Source organism: Podarcis filfolensis, assembly GCF_964270895.1.
Source record: "Podarcis filfolensis genome assembly, chromosome: 7".
Classification (NCBI taxonomy): Eukaryota; Metazoa; Chordata; class Lepidosauria; order Squamata; family Lacertidae; genus Podarcis; species Podarcis filfolensis.
This window is the reverse complement of record NC_139603.1, coordinates 87,962,365-87,972,628: the sequence shown is the minus strand read 5'-3', so window position 1 is coordinate 87,972,628 and position 10,264 is coordinate 87,962,365. Positions and strand designations below refer to the sequence as shown.

At 46.2% G+C, this 10,264-nt stretch overlaps 1 protein-coding gene across 4 annotated transcripts in view; it reads left to right on the top strand.

Moving 5' to 3' along the window:
• The first annotated feature begins 620 nt into the window (after positions 1 to 620).
• Positions 621 to 10,264, top strand: part of TOP1MT (DNA topoisomerase I mitochondrial) — a 38,108-nt gene continuing 28,464 nt past the window's right edge. Inside the window, exons 1-6 of one of the 4 annotated variants that reach the window (XM_083621945.1) lie at positions 621 to 704; positions 1,620 to 1,723; positions 1,946 to 2,048; positions 3,781 to 3,854; positions 4,370 to 4,451; positions 5,079 to 5,137. In XM_083621945.1, the coding sequence (XP_083478071.1) occupies positions 1,635 to 1,723; positions 1,946 to 2,048; positions 3,781 to 3,854; positions 4,370 to 4,451; positions 5,079 to 5,137 (407 nt within the window). In that variant the 5' untranslated portion in view covers positions 621 to 704; positions 1,620 to 1,634. Of the gene's footprint in view, positions 705 to 1,619; positions 1,724 to 1,945; positions 2,049 to 3,780; positions 3,855 to 4,366; positions 4,452 to 5,078; positions 5,138 to 5,184; positions 5,209 to 8,802; positions 8,874 to 10,264 lie in introns of those variants that run through there. The other 3 variants (XM_083621947.1, XM_083621948.1, XM_083621946.1) reach the window with 3 other exon arrangements.

Genomic DNA, 10,264 nt, shown 5'->3' with positions numbered 1-10,264 from the left:
TTTGCGCAACCACCCAGAAGAATTGGAAGGCCATGTTGTTGTTTCTTTAAACAGTGCTTCCTACGATCCATGCACTGTTGACAATTTGTTGCCCTGAAAGAACCAATGTCCATAATTCTTTGGTGCCTGATCACCTGGTGGCGATCCTTCTGCGCCACAGGCGACCAGACAAGCACAGAAATGGTTTAAATACACAAGGAACTATTTAAATCATGCTGGCCTTAGACCTGGTCATAGCAACAGAGTTTAGGGTTATTTATTCGGGGCCATATGCATTGTTCCTCTTCTGCTGGTGCAAGCGGTTTGCGCTTTTGCAGAGGAACTTCTTTCCCTTTCAGCTACTGCACCCTCAGCTCTGGAAAGTGGGGGAACCTCTGGGGAAGATTGGGGAGGGGTGCAGGGAGGAGGAGGAGGGGAAAGTGCTGCTCCCTAGAGCTTTGGGTATAATTCTGATTTCTTCTTCTTCTGGGGTGTGGGGAAAGGGGCATTAGAAGAAGAAGAAGCAAAGGTCTAGGAACAATAGCTTAATGGTGTAATCACAGGCTGTCTTATGTCATAGTGGCTTAGCAGGGAGAGCAAAAGCGATTGGTTTAGCCAGCTGCCGATGTCACAGGGCTCTCCCCCAATCCCATTTGAGACTGGGCAATGGTAGAGCCAATAACATCTGAAAGGTTGGAATTTCTCAAGTTGAGGGCCTTCAGAATGTAAGTATCTTCCCAAGACATGATGGGCGAAGCCACTGTTAGTGTGTGATCAGATCATATGAGTAGAGCAATATATATATATATATATATATATATATATATATATATATAATTTTATTAGTTTTTTAACATACCATTTTCAACAGTAATTAAACATACGTTTACATCTTATTCCATTTTTTTGACTTCCATCAGTCCTGTCTGAAAAATTTCCAATCTAATCTCTTAGTATACATTTCTTATTTTCCCTATTACATTTCGAACTCATAACCAATACCTCTATCTTTTTCTACTTTGCAATACTAAGTATATTTCTCCTTACAAAACTCTTCATAGTCCTACTAGTGTAATTTGTTGATTATAGTTGCTCTTCAAGTAATTCATCTACTTATTCCAATCTTCTGTAAATCTCTGGTCCCGCAGGTTTAGAATCCTTCCCAGTGGCGTAGCGTGGGTTGTCAGCACCCGGGGCAAGGCAAGTAATTTGCGCCCCCTAACCCGTGGATTTGCGCCTCCTAACCCGTGGATTTGCGCCCCCTAACCCTAACCCCCAGATGTTGCGCCCGGTGCGGCCGGCCCCCCTGCACCCCCCACGCTACGCCACTGATCCTTCCTGTCATTTTGTCCAATTCTGCGTAGTGCATTAATTTCGTCTTCCATTCTTCTTTCGTCGGAATCTCTTCTTGCTTCCATTTCTGGAATAACGATACTCTTGCCGCTGTTGTTGCATATAAAAACAGTTTGACATCTTGCCTATTAATGTCTTGGCCTATAATACCAAGTAAAAACGCTTCTGGTTTTTTAAAGAATGTATATTTCAATTAAATGAGTAGAGCATTTTCAGGGCAGTGGGGTGGAGAGCAGGGACGGCTCGTTCTATCTCATGCCTCCCCCCCCCTTCTTTCTTTCTTGCAGATGTAAGTTTGCAAAATGACCGATTGGGAACAGCCGGCTGTGCGGACAATGGAGAATGCTAAGGATGCTTTGCTAAAGGAGGCGCTGGAAGGCAGCAGCTACAGGTGATGCTCTCTGCTAGCGATGATGATGATGATAATAATAATAATAATAATAATAATAATTTTTATTTAAAAATTCAGCACATCTAGTCCAGCCCCTGCAATGCAGGAATATTTTTACCCAACGTGGGATTCGAACCCACAACCCTGAGATTTAAGAGTCTTGTGTTCTATTGACCGGCCTTTTCTACTTAATCATATTTTGTGTACTCCCCCCCCCCCAAGGAATAAGAAGCAGAATCTCATATCAGAGGTATCCAAAAGGCTGAAGAAACAAAGGGGAGAAGCTTGCGCCAATGGGCAGCAAGATATTCAGCATGATGAACAGGTGGGTGGATACTGAGACACTTTGGACTACAACTCCCATCTGCCCCAGAATCTTATGGCTGTGCTGTGCCCATGGGAATTGTAGTCCACAGGGCACCAGGTTAGCAAAGACCGAGTTAGATGACTGCATTTCTCTTGTGTGGATGGATAAATGTTTCGGTTCTAATGAGAATTTTGTCAATTATTCAATTTTGCAGTGTGAAATGAGTTTGGGGTTTGTTTCACACCTGCTTGAATTCCCATTTGCACCTGTTTGCAATTCTGAGCCAACTTTTGGAGTTTGCTATATCAGATCTGTAGCCTGGAATGAGTGTTGCGAATGTGATGAACTCAGAAAGTTGTAGCGTAATCACAAGAAGTAGAACTAGTGGCTTAGAAAAGCGGTTTAAAGTAAAACATCTGTAAAAAGCAGCGTTTGCCGAGTTTAATTTGAATATTCATCAGATAAAGCATAGGTGGCTAGCTCAGCAGAAAACCTGATTGACGTTCGTCCCAGTTCAGTGGTGAACAGCAGGTTTTCCCGGAGAAAGCAGTGGAGCAAAAGGAAAGCCTTTTGGACCCGTTCCTTGAATGCATGGAACATTTCAGGGCGGAAGAAAGTGTGAATGAGCCTTTGGAGTCCACAACATCTGGAAGGCAACAGGTTAATAATAATAATAATAATAATAATAATAATAATAATTTATTTATACCCTGCCTATCTGGCTGGGTTTGCCCAGCCACTCTGGGTGGCTTCCAACTGAATATTAAAAACAATACAGCATTAAAAACTTCCCTAAACAGGGCCGCCTTCAGTTGTCTTTTAAAAGTAGAATAGTTGTTCATTGCCTTGACATCTGCTGGGAGGGCGTTCCACAGGGCAGGCGCCACCACTGAGAAGGCCCTTTGCCTGGTTCCCTGTAACCTCACTTCTCGCAGCGAGGGAACCACCAGGAGGCCCTCAGCGCTGGATCTCAGTGTCTGGGCTGGATGATGGGAGTGGAGACGCTCCTTCGGGTATACAGGACCGAGGCCGTTTAGGGCTTTCAAGGTCAGCACCAACACTTTGAATTGTGCTCGGAAATGTACTGGGAGCCAGTGTAGGTCTTTCAAGACCAGTGTTATATGGTCTCGGCGGCTGCCCCCAGTCATCAGTCTAGCTGCCGCATTCTGGATTAGTTGCAGTTTCTGAGTCACCTTCAAAGGTAGCCCCACTTAGAGCGCATTGCAGTAGTCCAAGCAGGAGATAACCAGAGCATGCACCACTCTGGCAAGACAGTCTGCGGGCAGGTAGGGTCTCATCCTGCATACCAGATGGAGCTGGTAAACAGCTGCCCTGGACAGAGATTTGACCTGTGCCTCCATGGACAGTTGTGAGTCTAAAATGACTCCCAGGCTACGCACCCGGTCCTTCAGGGGTACAGTTGCCCCATTCAGGACCAGGGAGTCCTCCACACCAGCCGTCCCCCTGTCCCCCAAGAACAGTACTTCTGTCATGTGATAGGTTGGTTATCACATGCACTAAGCAACTGTCTTGCCGGACGATCCTGAGACGTTCTCAAAAACGAAAGCCGACAACCTCATTGCAGTGTTGTTGGGAGGGCTGAAGCAGATCACAACATTGAACACCTTGTTTGAGGGACAGAGGCAGATGAAATCTGAGCTCACCCAGCAACTGGGGGCAATGCACTGACCCCTGTTTGCAGGTAGATCTGCCCATGCCCTGAGACATTATTTGCACTGGTCTCTTGTAGTCTTGTGTCTTGGAAAAGCCAAGCAAGAAACTCCTCTTGAAGAAGAAGCCATTGCAGGAAAATACTATTTCCAGGTAAGAATGTAGCATTCATACCACAGCGTGGTGGGAGGGTGTTCCACAGGGCGGGTGCCACTACCGAGAAGGCCCTCTGCCTGGTTCCCTGTAACTTGGCTTCTCGCAGCGAGGGAACCGCCAGAAGGCCCTTGGAGCTGGACCTCAGGGTCCAGGTTAGATAATGGGGGTGGAGACGCTCCTTCAGGTCTACTGGGCCAAGGCTGTTTAGGGCTTTAAAGGTCAGCACCAACCCTTTGAATTGTGCTCGGAAACGTACTGGGAGCCAGTGTAGGTCTTTCAAGTCTGGTGTTATGTGGTCTTGGTGGCCGCTCCCAGTCACCAGTTTAGCTGCCGCATTCTGGCTTAGTTGTAGTTTCTGGGTCACCTTCAAAGGTAACCCCACATAGAGCGCATTGCAGTAGTCCAAACTAAGACCCCTAGATCATTTTTGTTATCAAGGCCTGGGCTTGATACCAAAACGTCATTTTTCCATCCATCCCGTTGTTATCTTCTCTTGTTTTGCTAAGAAGCAGGCTGGAGAAGAATGATATCTCAAACCAGGAAGCGGAAATTGGAGGGAACAGTGTGAAGACAGAGAAGCCAAAATGTCATCAGGTATGTTAGCCAAGATGAGATGTGATGTTGGGAAAATAGCTGAATGTTAGCAGAGAAGTGCAATTATACTGCCAGCTAATGTTGGGTATCTCTTGTAAGGTTTGCAAATTCACCCATGTTTGGGAGCAAGTTCACTTCTCAGTGAACCTCTGGGTGCTGGGCTGCCTTACATATCTCTAATCAAAAGGGCTAGAAACTTGATTTTAAAATGGACGAATGGACGAATGGCTGAAAGCTGAGGACCCAGGTCACTTCAATCCTTCTGTGAGGCTGTTGCTAAAGTTTGCTTTGCTTTGCTATGTCAGACATCTTTTCCCCAAAACTTTGCGCGTTCTTTGTGTAATGGTCGTCTTCCATGAGAGGTTCAGAGGATGGCAGAACAAGAATGGGTCTTTTTTGTGGTGGCTCCCTGTCCGTGGAACCCTCTCCCCTTCACCTTCATTGGTGAAAACCAGGCGTTCAGCTGATTTATATTCTGTGATTTTAAATGTGTAGGATGCAAGTTATTGGTTTGTTTTTGCTTTATTATGTATTATGTATTTTTCTGTTGTGAAAAACCCTGGGATCAGACTCTTCAGATGAAGGGTGAATCTAAATAATAATAATAATAATAATGTTTTATTTCAGGACAAGGCTAACTTTACCCCATCCAAAACACCCTGGGAAGAGGAAGACAGCTCATCGAAGTGAGTAGGCATTTTCTGTTTGTTCTGGGGCGTTTACACACTACGTAATTACCTGCAAGGTGTCGCTGGAGGTATAAATGACAATCAGGCTTTGATGATGGTGGTAATAATTGTTAAGTTGTGGGCGAACATATCAGATGACTCAGCGATTCTTCAAACAGCTCTTCTTTATTCAGATGCCAGAACTGAACTGAAGGGCTCAGCCAGCCTGCTTATATAGAGCTCCAGTACCTTGTTACTGTAACAACTTTCTAAAACTATCCAATCACTGAACGTCACTTTCGATCCTTCATTTGCATAACTATCTACAGTATCCCCCTGCTGGCCCAGGGTGAGAACTTCAGTACATAACAACAACAACAACAATATTTCTGCCCCGCCCATCGGGCTGGGTTTCCTCAGCCACTCTGGGCGGCTTTCAGCAGAACATTAAAAACAGAATAAAACATCAAACATTAAAAATGAAATATACTCAGAGTCACAAAGTGATTTCATGCTCTTTATTCAGCTCATAGTGGTGAGGAGGAATGAATGAATGTCCCCTCAAAGTATCTGCTTTATATACATTATTTACACAATGGGCTGCACATGATTGGCTAATTCCGGAATTCTACTGTAAGCCAATCAGGTTGTGGATTCACTTCTATCTGGAGCATGATTGGGTGGTTCCTGCCAACCAATCATACTGCTGCATTGTTCTAGGACCAATCAGACTGCTGCTTCTGAATCCTATTGTTCTAGGACCAATCAGACTGCTGCCTTTTGGATCCTATTGTTCTAGGACCAATCAGACTGCTGCAGTTTGGATCCTATTCAACTCAGTACATAACAAAAAACTTCCCTAAACAGGGCTGCCTTGAGATGTCTTCTAAAAGTCGGATAGTTGTTTATTTCCTTGACATCTGCTGGGAGCGTGTTCCACAGGGTGGGAAAGCTGCTATCACTGGATCAAGCCCATCAGTTCTTGCTGAATTAATTAAACTACATAGTTTTAATTGGATTTTTTTTGGGGGGGGGAGGGAGTGCAATTAATTGTTTCTGTTTTGAATTCTATTATTACCTTCCTCGGTGCTTTGTGCAGGACTTCTGTTCTCAATAATGCTATTTATAGGGCAGGAAGCCGAATGCATTTAATTCCGCTTGTGATACAGCTGTGAGGTTATGGGGCAGCGGTGGGGGTGCTGGGGACAGCAGACCAAGGCCTGGGATTTATTGCAGATTAATCCAACTTCAGTTTTTAATTAAATGGTTCCATCAGTTTTGAAAGCCTCTTTTCTGGTTTCCAGCCTTTATTTAATGACCCATTTTTAAAGAGCCTCAGCAAGGTGGACTCATTCTGTGTGTCTTCAATGTGCTGGCAAAACTAGCAGCCTGCTTCGAGCACCAACGAGTTCGGCTGCAATAATAATAATAATAATAATAACAATAATAATAATGCACTCTCTCTCTCTCTCTGTATATATATATATATATATATATATATATATATATATATATATATATTATATCGGCCCAGATTACAAGCAGCATTTAAGGGAGCAGGAAGGTCAGGAGTCAGCAACCTTTTTCAGCTGGGGACCGGTTCACTGTCCCTCAGACCATGTGGGGGGCCAGACTATATTTTTTTTGAGGGGGGGGGGAAATGAACGAATTCCTATGCCTCACAAATAACCCAGAGATGCATTTCCCCCAAAAAAATTTTATTCATTTTATAACCCAAATAAACAACACAAACAGAAAAACAAACAGTACAAATTCTTGTCTTATCCTTATTTTTTCTAAACATTGTTAGGTGGGCTTCCCCAAGCCCCCCCTATCTGATTTTCATTTTACCTCATCTTTACATATATCATAATTTCTCACCATTTTTTTTAATCACACCATAGAAATCTTCACATTTTATCACTTACAAATAATACTATTTTAAAATACACTATCTTCTACTTCTAACCCTACAGCCTATATCCACTTCCAAAGCTATTCTAAGATTTAAATGTTAACATATTTTTTTTCAAATATTCCTTAAACTTCTTCCAATCTTCTTCCACCGTCTCTTCTCTCTGGTCTCGGAGTCTCCCGGTCAGTTCGGCAAGTTCCATATAATCCATCATCTTCATCTGCCATTCTTCGATAGTTGGTACAGAGATGCATTTTAAATAAAAGGACACATTCTACTTCTATAAAAACACACTGATTCCCGGACCGTCCACGGGCCGGACTTAGAAGGTGATTGTGCCGGATCCGGCCCGCGGGCCTTAGTTTGCCTACCCCTGAGCAAGGTGCTTGTTTTGGGCATCTGTCTGTCCCAAGAGACAATGGAGTGCGCCTCCAGGGGTGAAATCAAACCACTGTGTTAGCAGCACCTCCCTGGGGCACAATCCTGGCCAGTGTGGATGGAGGTCCTGGGCATAGCTGTCAACTTACAGATTTGAAAATAAGGGACCAGCAGCCTCGAAAATAAGGGGTCAGCAGCCAAAATAAGGGATTTTCTGGGCACAGGTAGGTTCGACTTCTGAGCCCCTCTGAGCCAAAGGCAGAAAGCCCAGCCAGCAGCCAAACGAAGCCTCAAGCGGTGGTTCCCACAGCGCAGCAACCCGGCAAAGGGGATGCAGCAAGGAAAACCACCGTCACCTCTCCGCTGGGAAGCGCTGAGCAAAGGCGAGTCCCCAGGCAACGCGGCTGATTTGATCAGCACAAGGCATGCAAGCTCCACCCTCCAGTCGTTCTTAGACTCCTTATTGGGTGAGCAACGCAGCCAAGCAACACAGTTGGAGCCTCCCTCCTCCCTGGCCGGCAGGGAGGGAGGGAGAGGAGCTGCTTCCTTTGAAACCCGGGAAATTTAAGGGACATCATCAGTAAGGGACAGCAGCGGGACACGGCGCTGGGATAAGGGAGTTTCCCGCCAAATAAGGGACGGTTGACAGCTATGGTCCTGGGCTGCCCAGACCCCCTCTTGGTCCAAAGGAAAGCAGAGCAAGGTGTTTGGCACCAGCTTGGCTGCAGGAGTTGCTGGAAAGAGGTGCAAAAGCTGCTGTCCAACTGCCTTAGGGACTCCACTTCAGACCTGTGTCAGGTTTACTCCTGAGCCTTTCCTTGTCCCAAAAATATCCTGCAAGGCAGCAGAGGTTTGGGGTCAGAGTTTTCCTTCTCCTAGATGGGCCACCTTCTCAGGTTGCCGAGCCCCATCTGCCCCGAATTTCCGTCTACAGAAGGTGCAAAAACCACTTTCTTGACCGCTGGGAACCCACTATAATAATAATAATAATAATAATAATAATAATAATAATAATAATAATTTTTATTTATATCCCGCCCTCCCCAGCCGAAGCCGGGCTCAGAGCGGCTAACAACAGTAAAAGTAACACAGTTTACATAAAATCACAATCTATTAATTGAAATGCATTCTAAAATCAATTCATTCTAAAATCAATTCAGAGTCAAATTAATGTCAACCATTGGGCTAGAGTTCTATGAGGATTACTGAAGGAGGGGGTCAGACTGTGCCTTGGCCAAAGGCCAGGCGGAACAGCTCTGTCTTGCAGGCCCTGCGGAAAGATGTCAAGTCCCGCAGGGCCCTAGTGTCTTGTGACAGAGCGTTCCACCAAGTCGGGGCCACAGCCGGAAAAGCCCTGGCTCTGGTTGAGGCCAGCCTAACCTCCCTGTGGCCCAGGACCTCCAAGATGTTTTTGTTTGAAGACCCTAAGGTCCTCCGTGGGAGGGAGAGGCGGTTCCGTAGGTATCAGGGTCCTAGGCCGTATAGGGCTTTAAAGGTTAAAACCAGCACCTTGAACCTGACCCTGTACTCCACCGGGAGCCAGTGCAGCTGGTATATCACCGGGTGAACGTGATCTCGCAGCGAGGACCCCGTAAGGAGTCTCGCTGCGGCATTCTGCACCCGCTGGAGTTTCTGGGTCAGTCTCAAGGGCAGCCCCACGTGGAGCGAGATACAATAATCCAGTCTGGAGGTGACCATCGCGTGGATCACAGTGGCTAGGTCAGGGCGAGAGAGGTAAGGAGCCAACTGCTTAGCTTGGCGGAGATGGAAAAATGCCGCCTTTGTTATAGCTGCAATCTATATTGACATCATCCGCTCAAACCGACAGAGCGATGCAGCAAGATGCTGCTGGAAATGTGTTTAAAATGTGTGGAATTTCGCCTGGAAAGGTGGATGGGGGGTGGGAACTGTGGGCTGACCCACAGGTCTGCTTCCTGGGTCCAGAGGTGTCCCTTCCAAGTGACCGCAAGGCCCCTGCGTCAGCCATTCCACGGAGGGATGGACAGAACGAAGCGGACTGGAAGTCGGCTTGGACCAAAGGGCAGGGATGCTGCGGTTGCTAGGCAACCACTGTGCTCTCCTTTCTCCCACCATCACTCCGGCTCTGACTCCGCCAGCGAGAGCTCTTTGTTAGAAAATGGAGTCAGTCCCGCTTTGTGCTTCCCCGGTGGCAAGTATCGCTAAAGGGGATGTGGGCACCTGGGCACCCTGGCTGGCGCTCCCTCATCCCGAGGGCCAGACTTGCTGGTGGCAAAATTGCCCTAGGGCTACCTTGGCCAGCCTGGCAATCTCCAGGCCTCTCATACTACAACTCCCACAGTTGTAGTCCGAAACCTCTGGAGGGTACCAGGTTGGCCAAGGCTGCCCCCCTGGCCTGGTATGAAATCTTTTGGAGGGTTGACATCTTTCCGCGGGGCCTGCAAGACAGAGCTGTTCTGCCTGGCCTTTGGTTTGGACTCAGTCTGACCCTTATGTTTCCCTCCCCTTATGGTTTTGATCTATGGGCTACTTTTAAAATAAGGCTGCATTTTGAATTGCGTTTTAACCTGTATTTTAAATTGGTCCCCCCCATTATGTTTTTATTGTAATTTTACTGGTGTTAGCCGCCCTGAGCCTGGTTCTGGCTGCGGAAGGGCGGGGTATAAATAACATTTATTATTATTATTATTATTATTATTATTATTATTATTATTATTAGTGTGTTGTCTCGAAACCTTTCTTCTGTTGAACTGTAGATTGTGTAATGCATGGGTAGGCAAACTAAGGCCCAGGGGCCGGATCTGGCCCAATTGCCTTCTAAATCCGGCCCGCGGATGGTCCAGGAATCAGCGCGTGTCCTTTTATTTAAAATG